The 21,688-nt window shown below is 40.3% G+C and overlaps 1 protein-coding gene across 1 annotated transcript in view; it reads left to right on the top strand.

Annotated features, from left to right (window-relative positions):
- DSCAM (DS cell adhesion molecule) overlaps window positions 1-21,688 on the top strand; it is an 812,825-nt gene that overhangs the window by 545,701 nt on the left and 245,436 nt on the right. Inside the window, exons 10-11 of the mRNA XM_037985374.2 lie at window positions 154-273; window positions 19,913-20,086. Of these exons, the coding sequence (XP_037841302.1) occupies window positions 154-273; window positions 19,913-20,086 (294 nt within the window). The remainder of the gene's footprint in view (window positions 1-153; window positions 274-19,912; window positions 20,087-21,688) is intronic.

The raw sequence follows: 21,688 nt of genomic DNA, 5'->3' as shown, positions 1-21,688 counted from the left end.
TTGTCCCAAACTGCCAATAGTGTTTTTATTGTCCCATGTATATGAAACAGTCTTATTTTTAATGTTCATTAAAATGATTCAGTTTCTTAAAATCACACCTTTACTCAGTTTCTGGTCTAGTGTTAATTATTGGTGACATTTCTCTCTTTTCAGTTCCTCCCAAGTTTGTAGTTCAGCCACGGGACCAGGATGGGATTTATGGCAAAGCTGTCATCCTCAATTGTTCTGCTGAGGGTTACCCTGTACCTACCATCGTGTGGAAATTCTCTAAAGGTATGGAGTTACTTGATCTGCTTGTTACCTGTCAAGCATTTGCTATGTTCTGAAGGATTAGATAGATGAGCATTTCTAGATTTCCAGAGGAGTTTCTTGCCAATAGATATGTATCTCTGTTGCCACCAAGCCTATCATTCTCTCATAGACATTCCTAGTCGTCCACCTAGGTGTTTTTATTCAGACCCACAATGTGTCTGTTCTATATAACATGCCCTTGGAAAGGCCACAAAGGGATGGAAGGTTTTCCCATAGATTGTTTCAGCACTTAGGAAGTCCTACTTTGCCCACCTGTATTACATAACCATGGTCTACTTAGAGATCACTGCATGCTTGTCCATGAAGAGATGTGAGTTTAAATTGTCAGAACTACTCATAGCTGGAAAATAATTTCCCCACTATTTAGATAGATGAGTGGGTTTAGAAAATGACAGATAATATCATTGATTGTTTTATTCACCTGATTACCTTAGAATATACACGTTACACCTCATCTCCTTGGCATGCTCTTTTTAAAAACAAACACACCCAATGTCCCATCGTGATTGTCTCATGTTCCCCGCTCGCACCCCTATTCCTGTTCCCTCTTCTAATGCAGAGCAGTAGCTCGTGGGTTTTAGGTGACATTGTAGACATTACACAAGTAGAAATGTATGACATGGAAACAATGTTTGTCATGTATGTCATTTTTACAATGTTTACAATATTGTAACATTGTAAAAAATGTATGGCATGGAAAATGTATGACATGAAGGGTGGAATCATGTTAGACTTTGGAAAAACAATTTCTGTTCATTAGGGTAGCTTCTTCAGAATGCTTCCTTAACGGTACTTGCAAACATATTGGAAGTTCTCTTTCTTTTGTCATTTAGACACTTGAATTCAGCACTATGTTAATACAAAATAGTTGAGGGCCAAATATGTACTGGTGAGATCAAATAATCAATCAGTCAGTCATGACCTTTTTTTCCCCAATAACCTAAGACCTAGTATCTAGATTTAATTATTGTGAGGTATTTGTTTTTGTGTTGACTTAATCATCGTTTATACTCTAGATGTTTCTTTTTAAAATAGAATGTTGCATTTTTTCATTACGGAAACAACAATGACTAAAGGAAAAACAAATGGTACATTGGTTGCAACCCTCCTGCCAACACTCTTTTGAGAAGGAAGGTAAAGAAGTGGGGAAGAGGGTGCTAGACACTGTCTGGGAGAAGAACTAAATTTTTAAAAGGCCCTGAGGCACCTTCCCTGTCATATACCACATCCACTGTCCATGTGCAAAGGACTTCTTCAAAAATAAAAGCCTGTTATTCGGAGTCTCTGCTCCCATGACTTTTTATTTCCTGCCATATTTGAAGCTCCATTGTGCATTATTACATGGAAACAGATAAATGTCATAAATTTAATTTAGTTTCTATCAAGGTGCGTATTTGATATTATGGACATTTTCCATGACATTTGCCTTCTTCGACATTATTTTTAATGCTTGTCATTATGCAGGTGTTCTCTGTCTCCCTGAGGGTGTTTACAGTTTTCACTCTCATAAACGCTGTAGCAGATGAACAGTCCTGTATGTTAATTCAATGTGCATACGTGTGGGTGAAGTGAAATGGCACCAGCCATATAGAAGGCTCTTACTCTGTACTGCCCAAGGGCACTTAGGCCACCAGCAGTATGGGTGGGTGTATGTGGCCCAGCATCCTCACCAACTAGATAACATTTTTTTTTAAATAGTCTTTACAACCTGATGGTTGAAAATGCCCTCTCATTTTAATTTGCATACTTAGATTGTTAACGTTGTTTAAAATGTTTTATCTTATGTTAACAGACCACTTCTACTTCTCCTTTGGGAAATTTCTTATTCAGGTTACTTGCACACTTATCTCTATGTCTTATTTATTTGGAAGTGTTTCTACATAGATGAAATAATGCTTTGTCTGTCTTGGATGTTACTGACGTTTTATCCCTTCTTACCACTAATTTAAAAATTAAGTTGTAGTAGTAGCTTTTTTGTCTTTAAATTTCGTATGCAATATCAAGTCATCAAAGAAAAAAAATTAGAAATTGCAATTTTTTTAAAAGTTAAATTCCCCCCCAAATAACATCACTCAAAGATAACCAAAGATAACTGCTGCAAACATGTTTTGTCTCTAGCCTGTGAGTCCCGTTGGCAAGCAATTGTATACCCGTAGATGCACATTATACATTTTTAAAATTTTTGATCATATGATTGTTGCTGGCTTATAATCTTCTTTCTTCAGTTAACAATATGCTATGTATGTCTTCCCATAACAATAAATATGGTGCTTAATATGACTTTTTTTTTTTTCTGGAGATGGAGACTGGCTCTGTCGCCCAGGCCGGAGTACAGTGGTACAATCTCAGCTCACTGCAGCCTCTGCCCCCTGGGTTCAAGCAATTATCCTGCCTCAGCCTCCCAAGCAGCTGGGATTACAGGTGCATGCCACCACGCCCAGCTAATTTTTTTGTATTTTTAGTGGAGATGAGGTTTCACCACGTTGGCCAGGCTGGTCTTGAACTCCATGACTTTTTAATGTCTGTGTAATGTTTATTTTAATACATCAATAATTACATTTATCTAATTAGTTAAGACTGAGTTCAGCCACTTAAACTCACAAGAGTTTATTTTTCTTGTAAGAAGACTCTGAATGTAGACAGCTCAGGACTAGTTGGCTTGGCTAAGTATCAGGCACCCAAACTCCTTATGTGTTAGGAAGATTTCTGCCTCTCCTAGCAGCATTCTTCATCCCCAAATGATGGCCACCAAGCTATAGTGTCAACTTCCTTTCACATTTCCCTGAATAAGGAAGAGCAAAGGGAGATGGCTGTCCCTCCCACAGGAGTCACCTCCCTTTAAGGTCCTTTCCAGAAGTGCATCACGAATCAATTTTACCAGCATCTCCCTGGATCACTGGCCAGGTCGCCCCTGGCTATGAAGCATCTGTAAGCCATCATGGACATAATGTGTGTTATTTTCTTAAGTCAGTGGGGGTGTTGGTTACTTGGCAACTAGATATCTCCAACACGATAGTTGAATGTCATATTTTTGGGTTTTGCCAGTTTTTCTCTTAGAAAAATATCATAATGACTTCTATCACATTTATCTTTGTATATGTGTTCATTTATCCCTGGGGATAAATTTCTATAAGTTGAGTTGCTGACTCAAGGAGTAAATAATTTTTATAACTTTCAATATGTATTGACAGTTTGCCAGCATTTTATTCATTTACACATCTCACCTCAGTTTGCAGTAGTTTCTATCTCTTATAACCAAAATAATACTGGATATTAGGCTTTTTTTTGACATTTTCCAATCTGATAGAGAAACATTGTATATTGTTATTTTAATTATTCAAACAATAAATCTATTTCTTAAGAACAATTTAGCCTTGCTTATGGAGCATGTTTTCTTTCATTGAAATGATCACTAAGAGCTGAAGTGCAGCTCCCTTATAAATGACAAAACTGTATAAACAAAACGGATTCAGCTTGTTTCCTTGAGAGATGCAACAATTTAATTCAGGGGAGGCAGAATTCCAGGTAAATCACTGCAGTTTAAAGGTAGCTATTGTAGAAATGAAACAGTCTTTGCTTAAAAAATAATAATAATAATAGTAATGTCATTACATTTTTGACCTTGGGTCTAGATACACAAAGTCTAAAACATTCAGTTCTCTTTTGTGATTTATTTATTTATATGAACAAACGAGGCCTCTTGTTTCAAAGAGATTTTTTTTAAAAAAAATCAGGGCTTCATTCTGCGGTGGGTCTCACCTGTACTCCCAGAAGTCCACAGCTTAATGCCATTCTCTTGCGTGTATGTCATTTATACTGGAGGGAAAATAGTTTCAGTGGTTGTCCTGAGGACCAGGGCCATCTGCTTGTTACCTGCTGAGAAGCAAAGAGGGACTGCAAATTCAAGAGAATAGATGATGCATCAGCCTGGGGCCTGGCCTGGGCCTCCTTTGCTCTCTCTGGCTGCCCATAGAATCTCTGACCTCCAGGGAATCTTGATCAGGGAATGTCCAAAGACAAGAGTCAGGGCAGGCCTGAGGGTGATGCTGCAGGACAATGGGGAGTAGTCTGCATTTACAATAGCATTGTCAGCATACCCCAGGAGTAGGGAGTCTGAGGAAAGACGAAAGACAGATGAGTCCTGTGCTCCTGTCCTCAGAGAGGGAGCCGTTGGGGCCAGCTAGTTCCCAAGTTGGGGGTGGGGAGTGAGGCCGGGAGGGTGATGCCTGGAACGATCCAGAAACACCAAGAAAGTCATTGCAGCTGTGGCAGAGTTAGCGAAAGGGAGTTCTGGGAGAGGAGACTCCTGCACTGGGTCCCCATCAGTCATTGCGAGGACCTGGCTCTGCCCAAGTTGGGAGTGGGTGTGGTGAGCATGAGAGTTGTGATGGTGATACACTCTCTTCAGCTGCTGCTGTGCTGAAGCCAGAAGCTAGGAGGCTAGCTGGGTAATCAGGGAGAGATGGTGTGATCTGCTTCACGCTTTAAAAGGATCACACTGGCATGCTGTTTTGAAAGCAGACTGTGTGGAGGACAGGAATTTCAGCTGGAGAGCTGTTCCAAGGCCTTGGCTGGGATGTGGCCGGGACCAGGGTGATGACAGTGGAGGAGGGACAAATAGTTGGATTCTGAATGTCTTTGAGTGACGGATTTACTATGGGTGTGACAGGAAGGGGGGAATGCCAGGCGATCAGGAGAGTGGAAGTGCCTGTGACAGACAGGACAACTCCAGGAGGGCAGCTCTGGGGCTGGGATAAGATCAGCATTTTGGGCTCCTTTCTTTGCAGACACAGCTGTCAATTTCCAGTATAAGCAATGGTAAATTTTCTAAATATCCTAGATTTCACTGAATATTTTCTACATTGTCAGGACTTAGACCCTCTATGTTCTATTCTGCAGCCATATGCCCAACTTTTGCAATTGCCAGTTCTATGTTAGATTGATTTTGTGCTCAGTAAGAGTTATTTGGCCATAGTGAAGAATATTCCAACCTCTTTCTGGTTTGCAATGGTTTGTTCCTCTTTCTGGTTTGCAAGTTTGTTCCTTGCAATGGTTTGTTGCCTTTTTACACCCAAAGGACAGAGTATCTGGTAGGATATTGGTAGCTTACACTGTCTCCTTGGAGGGACCACAGACTGCCTGATTTCCCTGTAGAAGGAACTTAATCTTTTTGATTCTGTGCACCAAAGAGCTGACTTTGAAGTCTGGTAAATTACTATTATTATTATTATTATTATTATTATTATTATTATTATTATTTTGTGATGGAGTCTCGCTGTGTCACCCAGGCTAGAGTGCCGTGGCACGATCTTGGCTCGTTACAACCTCCACCTCTGGGTTCAAGTGATTCTTCTGCCTCAGCCTACCTAGCAGCAGGGACTACAGCCATGCACCACCACGCCTAGCTAATTTTTGTATTTTTAGTAGAGACAGGGTTTCACCATATTGGTCAGGCTGGTCTCGAACTCCTGACCTCGTGATTCACCCGCCTTGGCCTCCTAAAGTGCTGGGATTGCATGCGTGAGCCACCGCACCTGCCCCAAAGTCTGGTAAATTTTTAGCCTATATTTTGGTGTTTTCCATTTGGGGTGAATTTTCCCATAGATGTGGTGCATCTATTTAATATGTAAATTCAGGTTATTTTTTAAAATATTTTTCCCATGAATTGTATATCTAAGTATTTGTTCTCTTCCCTGCTTTCATTTTCTTCTTCAGGGTCTCTGTGGTTCCATAGGATTGCCACCTATTCTCTGTAGCTGTCGTTTTCTCTCTGCTTTTTTAACTCATTGATTTCCATTTTAATTTGTTCTATATTTTTCCATTTCTATTCTCCGTGTCTTTTCCCCAGCAAGGTCTGTTCTTCTTTGACTGCTCTGGTTCTGCCTTCACTGCTGTGAGTTTATATCTTTTCTCCTTCTTTCTCTCCAGCTCTGCCAGCTCACAGTTTACCCTTCTTCAGCCATGGCTTAATAGACAAGTGACTGTTTTATTCACAGTCTTCATCTAAGTCATGACACCTGGTTTCTTGTTCTGTTTCTTTCTTCTGTTTTGCTTATTGTTATCTTTGCTAGATCTTGGCTTCCTTTTGAATACAGTAGCCCCAAGACCCCCAGGGGATGACTGAACCATGGGGAGCACCAAACCCTACATATACTATGCGCTTTCCTACACATGCATACCCCTGATAAAGTTTAATTTATAAATCAGGCACAGTAAGAGATTAACAAAAATCATGAGTACTAGAATAACATTATTATTACAATGTCCTGTAATAAAAGCTATGTGAATGTGCTCGCTCTCTCTCTCTCTCTCAAAATATCTTATGAGGCTATACTCATCTATTTTCAGACTGTAGTTGACCTCAGGTAGCTTAAACCATGGAAAGTGAAAACGCGGATGAGGGGAAACCACTGTACTTACATTTGAAGAAAATCCGTGTCCCCAGAAAAAGATTGTTTTGGGCAAATGCCTGATTCCTCAGCTCACCATACTTCTAAGATTCTAAGCCACATCAGGCCTGGGGAAGCGCCCACCCACACCCGGCCTGTGCACACTGTTTTCACTGATGGAGGCTTTGCCCTCACCTGTGACCCGCTCTGCTGGGGCTTGCTGAAGTTAACAGTGGTGGCCCTGGTTCCGTTGCCTTCCTGCATGCTCTTCTGCTCAGTTACCCTGTTGGTTACCCATTTACCCATTCTGTAGTTGGAAGTTTAGCTATTTTCTAATTTCATAGGAAATAGAGGTTGTATTTGTCTAGGCTTTGCTCTCCCATTTGCTTTCATGTTGTTCCCAGGAAGAGAGGAAGAAATGCTGGTTTATGCCTCCATCTTCAAATATGAAATTCTATTGTTTATATACAAAGGTTCATTGAATTTGGACTTGATTTTAGTAAAATAAGTAAAGTAGGAATCTAGGAGGAGGAGTAGAAATCATCAGTTAGGAGACTGGGCTATAAGTTCAAACCCCAGCCACAACACAACACTGTCTGGTTGCGTGACTGCATGTAAATTACCTACCCCATATGAACCACAGCATCCTTGCATCTGAAACAGATACAATAAGGGGATAAATGTGATGATTTAGTAAGGTGACTCATAGAAAGCATTTATTATGGCTTCTGGCATATAGCCATTAGTCAATACGTATTAGCTATTATTAATATCATTATTGTCATTATCATGAACTTACATGGTTAGCCATTTGTCCTAAAACCATTTATTGAAGAGCTCAGACTTTTTCATTTGTGATGCTTTATTGTCTAAGGGGAAAATGTGAACACTGGAGTCTGTGTTTCAGCCTTTTCTCTGTTACACAGAGAAACTCTGAACTGCCTGTTCAGCACCACACGTATTAGAAGTTTATCTCTTTCTATTTTAATATCTGTTTTGATACTACTCCCCTTGTGACTTTTTTCAAAAATGTCCTTGCTTTTTCGGCATGGATTTTTGTTTGCTTGTTCCTTCTAGATGAATATTAAGATAACTTTGTCAAGTTTCAAAAACAGCTGGAAAATTTGGAGGATCATAAATTTAAAGCTTAACATGAAGAATGTTGATGTCGTTAGAATATTGAGTCTTCCCAGCCAATACCATGGATAGTCCTTTCGTGTATCCAAGTTTTTCTTTTATGAACATTAATAATTTTATTGCATTCTTTCCATTTGTCAGTGGTAGTGAATTTTTTATAAGCTACGGCATCTGGTTTTCTTTGGTCCTCCTTGGTTTTCTGGGTGGAAAGGGGTCAAGGGCTGTCTACAGCCAGTCTTTGTTGAGCTTGTCCTTATGTAGCTGTCCACAGCTCTTTCTTCTCCCAGCAAGGGTGATGCTGTTCTGAATTTAGAAGAGTTTCTATTTCCCCACTCTGTAGCTCATACACAGGGCTGCAATGGGGGTGTGACCCTATTTCTTCCTGTCTCTCTCGAGATTGGCTTTCCCCCCTGCCCCTTTTCCTATGTCCTTTCTGCTCACCGTAGTTTCTCCAACTCCTTATTTCCCTGGAGGCTCCAGAGAATCCACCACTAGTTTGATGCACACACAGTTTTACTTTTGCTACTCCTTCTCCTACTGTCCCCAGACAAGCTGCTGGAGGCTGTCCCTTCTGCACTCACTAAGCACAGTCCCCCAGAGGGTCTGGCTATCCCTTACCATTAAGGCCCTAAAAGCAGCTTCTTCTGCTCGATGTCAACCCACCTGCAGAAATCTTCACCTGTGGTTATAGACTCATCAAATGGGGCAAAAGGAACTTGATTATTTTGTTGAGAGATTCATAGCAATAAAACTAGGCACTCCAGACAGTTAACTAAATGTTTCCATGCAAGATGGAGGGGGAAACACATGCTGTGCTCAATACTGGCCAAACTGCTCAAGTGACCCTCTCTGGAGTCCCCTCCTACTTCAGAGGGGTGCCCTGGAATGGCTCACCTTGATCCTGCCCACAACTTCCCTCCCAAGGTCCAGGGGACATCCCTGGGACCTTCTGTAGCCCTCAAGACCTATGTCTCAGAAGACCATGAGAAATGTGTGGGAAAGGACAAGTCCAAGTCCCTCAAGCAGGTTAATTCTAGAGCAGGTTTTCTGTCAACACCAGTTTCAGACCTCCTCAGTGAGATGAACAAGGCAATCTCTTCCTCAGCAGTCAAGAAAGGGCTCACACTGCAGATCACACTGCAGATCACACTGCAGATCACCTGTGGATCACACTGCAGATCACACCGCAGATCACACTGCAGATCACCTGTGGATCACCTGAAGATCACACTGTGGATCACATTGCAGATCACACCATGTATCACACTGCAGATCACACTGCAGATCACCTGTGGATCACACTGCAGATCACACTGCAGATCACACTGCAGATCACCTGTGGATCACCTGAAGATCACACTGTGGATCACATTGCAGATCACACCATGGATCATACTGCAGATGACACTGCAGATCACACTGTGGATCACACTGCAGATCAGACTGCAGATCACACTGCAGACCAGATTGCATATCTCACTGCAGATACCTTCAGATCACACTGAAGATCACACCGTAGATGACACTGCAGATCATACTGCAGACCAGACTGCAGATCTCACTGCAGATACCTTCAGGTCACACTGTAGATCACACTGCGGATCACACTGTGGATCACACTGCAGGTCACACTGCAGATCACACTGAGGATGACACTGCAGATTACCTTTGGATCTCACTGTGGATCACACTGCAGATCAACTGTGGATCACCTGCAGATCACACTGCAGATCACACCATGGACCACACTGCAGATCTCCTGCAGATCACACTGTGGATCACACTGCAGATCACACTGCGGGTCACACTGCAGATTACCTGCTGATCAAACTGCAGATCACGCTGCAGATCACACTGGATTACACTGAGGATCACACTGCAGATCACACTGTGGATTACACTGAGGATCACACTGCAGGTCACATTGCAGATCACACTGCAGACCACACTGTGGATTACACTGCAGATCACACTGCAGATGACACCGTGGAACACACTGGAGATCACACATTCCAAAGATAAGTCTGGAAAGGAGAAAATTATCAAGAGACAGAAATTTTCTTAAATAAAATTCTCTTTTGTTTTTCCTCTGGAAGAGCAGGGGATTTATATTAAAATAGTTCATTGTGGGGTATGTTCATAGAGCCCAGTTGGGATGATACTGGGTTCTTAGGTCCTCCAAGGTCCAGGCCTCCAAGGTCCAGGGAGGAGCCTGGGTTCTTAGGCTCCTCCCCAAGTTCTGGTCCCTTTGCCCTGCTCTGTATGCCCTTGCATGTTTCACTCTGCCCCACCTTTGTGCCTGAGTGCCCCTGGGTTCAGTGTCCAAGGTGCTTCGTCTCATTCTTTTTTTGCCCTTGCTGCCACTCACTCTGACCTTGAATGCCAGTTCCACAGGCTTTGCTGAGACAAATGTCTCTTTTGCATTCCTGTTCTGGGAAATTGGGTCTCTGCATTGTCTCTGACCCTTGTCTTGTTCATCTCCTTGGGACCAGTCCCTATAATCCTGACCCTATGTTAATCCTCTTAGTGTGGATCAGCAGAATAAAACTTCTGACCACAAGCCTGACCTGGTGGAGGCTACTGCCCTCCCACTGTCCCACCCTTGCCTGTGCATCTGCAGACCATTCAGTGCTGTCACCGTGCCCACTCCTAGACTCACCATTTGTCCTGCTCTGTACTGTTTAGAGCACCCCAAGCCTCCACATCCATGGTTTTGACCTCTTCCATGTCCTTGGTTTCCTGGAACAGCAGTGACTGCCTGTTCTACACCGGTGCATTCCTCTGATCCAGGCTATCAGGTCCCGGCTCTCACCTAGTGCCCCCTATTTCCAATTATGTGGTAAGATGCATATATTCAATTAATATGGGGGAAATAATTCAAATAATTCAAAAAGGAGAAGAAGGCAATATCTTTCTATGGCACACATGGTTAAAAATAAAGCCAAGTTCAAAGTCCAGTGTGGATCCCTCATGCACAACAAAAGGAGCTCTGCTTGTGTGTTCCCCAAGAAGAGACAAGGGGCCTCACAAAGAAATAATGAGTTTTAAAAACGGGTTGTAAGCTGAACAGAGAAGGTGAGTGTTCCATGTATTGTTTTATTTTCTTCCTTTGATGATAGGGAAACACTTAGCAGAGCAGGAAACCTTCTACCTCCCTCTGTGCTACCCTAATCAGTATCTCAGTGGCTCTGGGAGCTGCTGTAGGACCTCTGCAGGGTCCTCACTTAAGGAAGTGTAATTCCCCTAAGTCTTGGTGGAGCTACCAGGACTGTCAACCCCAAGGCCTATCTTGCTCTTCCTTTATTTTTTCATCACTCCTCCATCTTTCTTCCTTATTTATATCTCAGGAAACTTTCTAGAAGACTTCTTCTGGGTATAGGCAGCCATAGTGAGGACAAATGCTCGGGGAGCTCTTGTTCCAGGGAAATGGTGGCTGGAGACCTTGAATGGTAGACACAGCTGCAGGGCTCCTCTCAGGAGCAAGGCAAAGCCCTGGTGGCATCTGCATAATTGAGCTACCTCAACCACCTCCAATATCACATGACCACAGGTCATGCTGAATCCTGATCAGTTCGCAGCTCAGTTTTCTGATAAGTGAATGAAGGGCCAATGTTTCATCTGGCTGATAAAAAAGGATTCTTGCATATTAGTTACATAATTCCTTATTAGTTACAGAATTAGACATTGAAGCGCTAGTGGACTGGCAAGTTGTAACAAATCCTGATTACGCACTAATCTAGACCATGACATTTCCATTGTTTTCAGCGGATAGCCTCAACATAGAAATGAAGGCATTAAGGAAAGATAACTGGATCGCACAGTGGACACAATTTTGTGCACATTTACAAAAGAAGTAACCTGGATGGTGTCTCAGTTAGGGCGTGGTGTGTTATCAAGAAGGGATTTAATAACGGGAATTAGAGGCATGCAAAATCTTTTGAATCATTGGACAAACTGGCCCTTTAAGCACTTGAGCAGTGTAGGAACTATGAGATGCTCCTCCCATCACTGCTAACAGCTGCTTCTAGTGCTCAAGCAGTGATTTGTAGAAGTTATCCCACAGGCAGCCATAAACCTAATGTTTGGGGTTGACTCGTGTATCAATTTGCTGCTTCTAAAGCAAAATAATGGCTTTTCCACCCTTGCACCTTCCAAATTGTTTTTAAGTGCCTCTCACTGGTAAAATGTAAACCGGAATCTAGTAACAAAGGAGCCAGGGAATGTGGTCTTCAGGCTTTCAAACCCTGCAATTTAGGGTAGAGATTAGAGGGAAAGTGGTAGTTCTAAAGATCAGCATACACCATCCGACACAAACTTTCAGTGACATAAATATTACCTGCACGGTTGTGGAAGCTTCTTTCTCAGGGATTGGAAATAGCTCTCCAGCCTGGAAACAAGCCAGTAGTGTCTCAGGACTGTGCCTCTGTTCACTTCTGGATTCTTCTTTGTAACGGAACTCTTCAGCACTCCTCCACTGAATAAGCATTGTATTTCAGCCGCTAAACCTTATTTAGGTGCAGCTGCCATTGCTATTCTTGCTTTTTCTCTTCTCTTTCCATTGCGACCTCTATCTTTTCACCCAATGACTTCCTGCAATCCCCCAACTCTTCTCAGAGAAGGAAGCCCCCCTTCCTAAAGAAGAAAAACAAATTCATTCTTGAGGAAAACACCACTCTCTCCATAAGGATGAAAGGGATTTTCTTTGACTCCTTGATGAGAAGAAAGAACAGCTTACAGCCTGACCATTGGTGTGCAAATCGTAGAGCCTAAAGAGACCTCCTTTAGGTCCTGCGACTGAAGAGTCCGAAGGGGACCTCTCTGGATGAGCTAATTGACCAAGCTCTCATGGTCCTTTTATGCAGGCGTTTATACCCACATTCTTACAATCTTGTTTTGCTTTATGTGCACAATAATCCTACATCATATGTAAAGGGATTATTCTCCTCATTCATATATGATGAAATTAAGGATGCAGAGAAAAGCCACTTGCTTTAAGGCACGGGTAGTTTTAGAGAGCATGAGAACCCAACCCTTTTGGCTTTTAGCCAAGTACCCTCTCTACAGACCAGCAAAGACCTAACAGTGAAATAAAATTTTTTTTAAAAATGAAACAATTTTCTTATTTGCTGCTGCCTTCAAATTGAGCTCATTTGGTGACAATCAGCCCATCTTTTTCCACTGTCCCCATAGCATCAGTCCCTGGGAACACAGCTAGGCATACCTTTGCAATTAAATAAGAAAGGTGACCCACTGTTAATGTAACTAGCAGTTCAGCGTGTGCCTTACATATTGCTTTAGCATTTTATTTTCATGTAACGGAGCATTGAAATTGTCCCCACTTGACCCCTGCTAGTCACAGAAAATTGACAGTGTTTTAATTAATGACTGCTGGTTGCTGCATTGTATCTTCTAGCTAATTACCTAAAGTGCTTACCTTGTGCTAAGAAGATTACAGGATTTTACATATTGATGCAGTGGGTTAAATTTTACTCTTTAGAATAAAGATGAATCTGAAGTAGATGATTGATAGGTTATTCTGTCAAACCCTGGCAAAGTCCACTTCCCTCAAATTAAACAAACGCTAACCCTTGGAACTGTAGTCCTCATAGTAGATGAATTGGTTGGCAGTGTGTTCACTATTATTCCGTTTAGTAACCACAATTAGATCTTTAGATGCAATAACCCTTCAACTTAGGTTCATTTTTCTGATGAAGAAAAGATTTAATGTTTTCTTAAATGCATTTGAAACTTTATTTCTGCCTTCTTTAGGACCTTTTAGTAATAAAGAGGCTTACCTCAGTCTAGCTAAGAATTAACAGATCATCCTTTTCTGCTATTTAATTGAGAAAACTTAGCATTGTAGTTAATTTTATGTTGTGATTCTTTAATATAAATGTTTCAACTATTACAAGCATTTTTCAGGTGAAAATTATTTAAGAAAAGGAAAAAAATGTGTTGTTGACATAGATATTCATGTAAATGTTTCAAACCATACCAGCATTTTGTTTGATTTTCAGTTTCTTAAATACAGTTTTATATAATTTGAAATTTTTAGATTACCTATCTTATGGTTATATTTTTTCAATCCTATATTTGGTTGAATTTTCAGGTTGTGTGTATTGGACTGCATCTACACTCAATGTACAGTCAACTTTGAGAAAGACATCAATAGCCTTTACTGATTTTCAAAGTGTGTTACAAATTTAAGCACTTAAATGAAGTTGAAGGCTTTTTCCTTAATTTTAACTTCCAATAAATCTATTATCCTTACACTAATGAACACAATATCTACAAGAAGTAATTTGATAATTTATAAAAACCAAATTCTTTAAAAATGCAGTATAATTTTACAGGAGAAAAAAGCACATGATTATCTCAATATATGATTAAAAGGTAGCTAATAATATTCAACATCCTATTGTGATTAAAGCAACAAGAACAAAAAAAGAGTTTTGTAAAATAATTACATAGAAACACTTCCTTATAACCTAACGTGCTTTGGAAAATGAAGAAAAAGACAAAAGCTCAGTAGAAAAATGGGTAAGGGATATAAATAGGCTGTTCACCAAAGAAAAATACAGATGACCAATACATTCATGATGTTCAAAATTATCTATAAAGAAAAACAAACAAAAAAATACAAAATATCTGTCAAAATGTGCAAATTGAAATAGTGATGTATAGTATTGATGAAGATTTAAAAGATTAATAGCATACATGTTTGAGGAAAAAATTAACCCTCAGCTAGCACTGAATGAGATAACAGTACGGTTTTAAGGCAGTTTATTGTAAATACGGCAATATATTTTAAGATTTGAAGATGCATCACCTTTGGTCCAAAATTCTTCTCCCTGAGTTAGGCATACGGATTGCCTACCACTATATATTTCTCTCTACTGATGGACTGATTGATGAATGGAGACATTCACTGCAACATGGTCCCTATTCTTGTGGAATGGGAAAGACAGAGAGCCATATAATCTTAAAATTATTAAATAATTAAAAACGGAATGTTAAAAAGCACAAAGTTGTTTGCTTACTATGAGCCTTACCAATACATAGTTCAAGAACTTTAGTCTTTCTACCATCCTATGATGAAGGTTCTATTATTATTTCCATTTTACAAGTTAAGAAGCTGAAATGTTATGTAACTTACCTAATTTTACATGTATGTTAGGAATCTATGACTGTGTAACAAATTATCCCAATTTAGTGGCTTAAGATGATATACATTTAATAGCTTCCCATTTCTGTAGGTCTGGAATGCATGTGTGGCTTAGCTGAGACCTCTGGTTCCTGGTCTCCCCAACACTGAAGCCAAGGGATTGGCTGGGATGCAGTCATTTCAGAACTTAGCTGTGGGAGGATTTGTCCCAAGCTCACTCCTGTGATGGTTGATACGCTTTAGTTTCTCCACCACCCCCAGTTCCTTCCCATGGGAGCCTCTCCACGGAGCAGCTCACAACATGGCGGCTGGAATTCCCCAGAGTTAGGACTGAAGGAGAGGGAGAAAGGAAGAAGAAAAAGATCTTTCCATTGATCTTTTTAGCCATAGATCCTCACCCAGTATCTGTCACAGTACAGGTGCTCAGTAATTAATAAAATCAATTTGCATAAAAACAAAGGATACATTATTTTATGTTGAGAAAATATTAGAAAGTCTATAATCCCTCCGAAGGCATTTACTTTTTTACTGTTTGAATTTTTGACAAAAAAAAATTCAGATTCCCTAATCCAAAATTCTCATGCTTTAAATCTCAATAAGTAAACTGCTAAATAGCTTTCGTTAATTATTTTTCAAAATCACCAGTCATAGACTGATGTATTTATTTTTTCTCAAGCATTTGAGGCCAAGCACAATGGCTCATGCCTGTTATCCCAACACTTTGGGAGGCTAAAGTGGAAGGATCAATTGTGGCCAAGAGTTTCAGACAGTCTGAGCAACATAGCAAGACCCCATCTTTACAAAAAAATTTTAAAAGCTTAGCAGGGTGTGGTGATGTCTGCCTGTATTATAGTCCCAGCTACTTGGGAAGCTGAGGTGGGAAGATTGCTTGAACCCAGGAGTTTGAGGCCACAGTGAGCTATGATGCTATCACTGCCCTCCAACCTGGGCAACAGAGCAAGACCCTGTCTCAAAAAAAAAAAAAAAAAAAAAGGCACCAAAATCTTCTGTGAACTTTCATATGAATTAAGTTTTTTTTCTTTTTTTAATTATTATACTTTAAGTTCTGGGATACATGTGCAGAATGTGCAGGTTAGTTACATGTGCCATGGTGGTTTGCTGTACCCATGAACCTGTCATGTAGGTTTTAAGCCCTGGATACATTAGGTATTTGTCCTAATGCTCTCCCTCCCTTTGCCCCACTCCCTCACAGACCCCAGTATGTGATGTTCCCTTCCCTGTGTCCCTGTGTTCTCATTGTTCAACTCCCACTTATGAGTGAGAACATGCAGTGTTTGGTTTTCTGTTCCTGTGTTAGTTTGCTGAGAATGATGGTTTCCAGCTTCATCCATATCCCTGCAAAGGACATGAACTCATTCTATTTTATGGCTGTATAGTATTCCATGGTATATATGTGCCACATTTTCTTTATCCGGTTTGTCATTGATGGACATTTGGGTTGGTTCCAAGTCTTTGCTATTGTAAATAGTGCAGCAATAAACATACATGTGCATGTGTCTTTATAGTAAAATGATTTATAATCCTTTGGGTATATACCCAGTAATGGGATTGCTGGGTCAAATGGTATTCCTGGTTCTAGATCCTTGAGGAATCACCCCATTGTCTTCCACAATGGTCGAACTAATTTACACTCCCACTAACAGTGTGAAAGCATTCCTATTTCTCCACATCCTTTCCAGCATCTATTGTTTCCTCACTTTTTGATGATCACCATTATAACCGGCATGAGATGGTATCTCATTCTTGTTTTGATTTGCATTTCTCTAATGACCAGTGATGATGAGCTTTTTTTCATATGTTTCTTTGCCGTGTAAATGTCTCACATGAATTAAGTTTTAAATTATCTATATTATACAAGTTTCTGGTATAATTCTGAATTTTGTACATTTGGTAATTTGTTTCCAAGGAGGGAGCAGATTTAGGGATAAAAACGGTTGTCCTTTTAGTCTCACTTTATAAAATATTCATTAGCTCAAGTGAGGAAAGCAACATATTGAAGAGATAATAAAATACTGTTATGTTTTAAAAATGTTTTTGTCCCTGACTTTGAATTCCTTATGAAAAGAAGAATTTTAAAAACATTTTCTACTTATAACCATTTTATGAAAATTCGTATTTTATGCATGTAATAAAGAACTAATGCAAACATGTGAGTTTTGTTAGTAGATGCTCCACCTTCTAAATGTACAATTATCCTATATTTACATTTCTCTCAATTACCTTTAAATCAGATATCAGAAAACTGTGGGCCACAATTCAATTTGCTTTTGTAAGTAAGTATTTTAGAGTATCTTATTTCCTCATAATGATCACCAACATTTGTTACTATATGCTAGGACAAAGATCAGTTCTTCTTAGATTCAGTATTTTTGAAGACTCCTCCTTCTTTTCCTCCTTCCCTTCCTCCTTCTCCTCCCTTTCCTCCTCCTCTTCCTCCTCCACTTGTTTTAGAGACAAAGTCTCACTGTCACCCAGGCTAGACAGAGTACAGTGGAGCTCACAGTAACCTCAAACCCACCTCAGCCTCCCAGTGCATTGGGCGTAGCTGAGACTATAGGCATGACCTAACATGTCCAGCTAATTTTTAAAATTTTTTATAGAAATGAGGTCTCACCCCATGACCCTGGCTGGTCTTATACTCCTAGTCTCAAGCCATGCCCCCACTCTGGTCTCCCAGAGTGCTGGGGTTACAGGTGTGAGCTATCATGGCCTGCCAATAAGTTGTTATGAAGCACAATCATGCTATTTTGTTTCTGTATTTTCTGTGGCTACTTTCATGATTCAGTGGCAGAGATGAGTACTTGCGATAGAGACTTTATGACCTGCTGAGTTTAAAATATTTACTCTCTGGCCTTCACAGAAAAAGATTACCAACCTCTTTCTGAAAATGTAAAGCACTTTTATTCATGAACATGGTATAACTCTCTAATTATTTAGGTCTTATTTGGTTCTCAACGACTTTTACAATTTTCAGTGGGTTGGTCTTGCACATATTTTGTTAAATTTATTCTAAATATTTCATGTTTTTTGCCAATATATTTTCTTTTTAATTTTTATTCCCAATTGGTTGTTACTATTATATGTAAATGAAATTGACATTAATTTTTGTCTATCGACGTTGCGTCCCATGACTTTGCTAAACTCATAGTAATAGCAACTTTTTTGTTTACACTTTTTGATTATGTAGAAAATAATGTTATCTGTCAGTAAAATTGATATTCTTATCAGTCTACATTCATGTAATTTCATTTTTCTTTTTCTTTTTTTTTTTTTTTTTGAGACGGAGTCTCGCTCTCTTGCCTAGGCTGGAGTGCAGTGGCACGATCTCGGCTCACTGCATCCTCTGCCTCCCAGGTTCAAGCTCAAGCAGTTCTCTGCCTCAGCCTCTCAAGTAGCTGGGATTAGCAGGAGAGTCCCTTGAACCCAGGAGGTGGAGGTTGCAGTGAGCTAAGATTGTGCCACTGCACTCCAGCCTGGGTGAGAGAGCAAGACTCCATCTCAAAAAAAAAAAAAAAAATTTCGGGTTGTCGTATGTCCCCTCTAGCAGTTCCATTTTGATGGGAACCACCTGTTGCAGGAATTCTGCTTGATCTCCTTATTCAGTGTGAAAGGTCCCCTTAGGAACATTATCAGTTTCTCTCGTCTCTTCAGTGGGGCTAGAGACCAATTGCTGAGAAATCTAAACCAGAAACATGGGAAAGGAAGGCACAGCCACAGTCTCTGCCATTGTGAGCTCAAGTGAGACCAATATACAAGCTGTCATTAAGGTGTGGAGACAGCAGGAGAAAGTATCTTCCCTTCTCCTGTCCTCAGATGCAAATTCTGAAGTTTCCTGCTTAAGACCTGTGGAGATGGCTGACCTGTTCACCTCCCATGTAGGTTCTTGGGCCAGGGAGTTAGCAGCATCTCTCTAGAACACATCCTTGGCCCAAATGTTGAGCTTCCTCCAGGAAGATCCTCACCCCAGAGCTTTCCCCTCAAGTCCCCAGACACTCAGGCCAGAGAAGAAAAATGCCCTGGGAGAATCTTTCAGAGCCTGAATCCCATTCTTCCATCCCACCCAACTCCTCCAGGCCAGAAGCAGGCAGCATGGCAGGTTCATCCAAATCACCATCTTCCCAGAACTCTTCTAGGACCTTCATAGTCTGTTTCATTATTGCTAAAATCCTTTTTTTTTTTTTTTTTTTTACATAGTTGTATATGAATCCTTCATATGAATCATATCACAGTCATTATAACAGCATATCATATCTGTGCCATTTCCTCCTTGCATGGAAACCCTCTGAGGAGAGTGGCATTTTAATTCTGTGCTGTCTTACTGCACTAATCCAATGTATTTATTTAAATAACATTAAATGATATTAACAGTGTATTGTGTTTCTAGACCAGAATATAACCACCCTTAAAGAAAATTCCTATTCTCTTTGTAGCCTCAGACATGTGCAGTGAGCAAAGACTTCAAATGCCATGTCCCTGGAGCACTCCTTGTTTACATTCATATTAAGTCCCTGGGAACACAAGGAATTTATTTAGCACCGTGAGAGTTGTCTGCTTCTGTGGTTGTTCTACTGTGATTTCTTTGAATAATTTATCAGCTACTTAACACTCATCAAATTTGGCTTTTTATGTAGAAACTATCTGTAAGTTCTGTTAGTTTTTTATCTCAGAGTCTGAAATACTGTCATTTCAAATAAATGCTTTTCTCTCTAAACAAGAATTTTAATATTGGAGGAAAGAAAGAAAAACCTGGTGTATCCCATGACTGCCTTATGGGATCTGTGTGAAGTGTCTGGTGCTTCTCTTTATGAGTCTGGGCGTACTTGAACTCTTTGTCTTCCCATACGTACTCACGTTTGCATCATTGCTCCTCTTTCTTTTTCTGTCTCAGGTGCTGGGGTTCCCCAATTCCAGCCAATCGCCCTAAATGGCCGAATCCAAGTTCTCAGCAATGGGTCGTTGCTGATCAAGCATGTCGTGGAGGAAGACAGTGGCTACTACCTCTGCAAGGTCAGCAACGATGTGGGCGCAGACGTCAGCAAGTCCATGTACCTCACGGTTAAAAGTAAGAGAGAAGAAATGCTTCGTTTTACCTAGTTTAAATGCATAGGTGTCTGGGGGCTGCCATTTTCAATTGTCTCCATGCATACCTGTTTGAAATCAACACAAAAGGAGACCCATTGGTGTGATATATCTGGATTTAAAGTTTTGTTGTTCTGGAAACATGATTGAAGAAGATGGTAAACGTCCAGCCAATTGTTGACAGCGTGCCCAGGGCCCCTTGTGTGTGGAACATGAGCCACATTCTTCTCTCCCTTTGGTTGTCACAGCCATTGGTATGGGCTCTGGGCAACCTAGCAGATGAGTAGGTCTTTGCCTTTAACACCCACATTGCTACCCTGTTGATTTTCCTATGGAAAAACCCAATACGTGGTCTCAGATGTGCTCTTTACAAAGCCTTTTGTGATGCATTTTGTTGTTTGCAAGCTGGCTTGTCCATGGATTTCCTTTTAAGGACCATTTTAAAATCAAGTGACTAGTAAAAAACTACACAACAGAAATGTCTAGGACTAGGCTTAATGCTGGCACTGCTGGCCCAATATATACAAAACGGTGCTTTATAATGAAATTATTTTCATACATTGGTCACTGGCAACCAAGGAAAGGATATAAAGTGAACCAGTTTTACTGAGTCATGCTTATTAACAAATGATGGTACATCTTGTTTATAGTGAATGGCTTATGGCTTATGCCCATTTATGTAATTTTCCATTGAATGAACTGTAATTTATTCTTGATTACAAGCCTTTATTCAGAATCCCCTCCCACTTTTTTTTTTCTTTCTTTTTTTTTTTTTTTTTGAGGCAGAGGTTCACTCTTGTTGCCCAGGCTGGAGTGCAGTGGCGCCATCAAAGCTCACTGCAGCCTTGAACTCCTGAACTCAAGGGATTCTCCTACCTCAGCTTTCTTAGTAGCTAAGACTACTGGTGTATGCCACTGAGTTCAACTGTTTGTTTTGTTTTGTTTTGTTTTGTTTACATGTTTTGTAAAGATGAGGGTCTCACTGTTGCCCAGGCTGGTCTCAAACTCCTTGCCTCAAGTGATCCTTCCCTCTTGGCCTCCCAGAGCACTGGGATTACAGGCATGAGCCACCATGCCTGGCCCTCAGATTTCCTCTTTATTTTAACTTTAATTCTGCTATGGATAGTTTGGAAAAGTCTGTACCATATGATTTATTAGAAGGATGGGATTTAAAAGTGACATTCAGAGGTGTGTGTATTTGTGTGTGTATGATAGTGAAAGGCTAGCTAAACAGACAAGTATCCATCCTCACTCACTGAATTTATTTTAGTTAGTCCACTATTTCTGACAGAACAATAAAAACATCCAAGTGTTTATTTATTAAACTTTTATATTGTGAAATGGATTATAATTATGAAATGGGGTTGTTTTGGAATATATTTTGCACATACTCAATACCTAGTTTTTGACTTTTAAATCATATGCTCTGGAGGAAATGATGTGCAAGAATTTGATAGCAAATTGTGGTATCATTTAAATCCAGAGCTGAAATGGTAATTTTTAAAAGTTATAAATTGATGAAATAATATGGAAACCTAAAATCAGAGGAGCAGTGTTGACCAGAGTTGGTCCATCTTTCCCCAAT

Source organism: Chlorocebus sabaeus, chromosome 2 (genome assembly GCF_047675955.1).
Source record: "Chlorocebus sabaeus isolate Y175 chromosome 2, mChlSab1.0.hap1, whole genome shotgun sequence".
In the NCBI taxonomy this organism is placed as follows: Eukaryota; Metazoa; Chordata; class Mammalia; order Primates; family Cercopithecidae; genus Chlorocebus; species Chlorocebus sabaeus.
The sequence above is the reverse complement of the archived record's forward strand: the minus strand, read 5'-3'. Positions and strand labels throughout refer to the sequence as shown.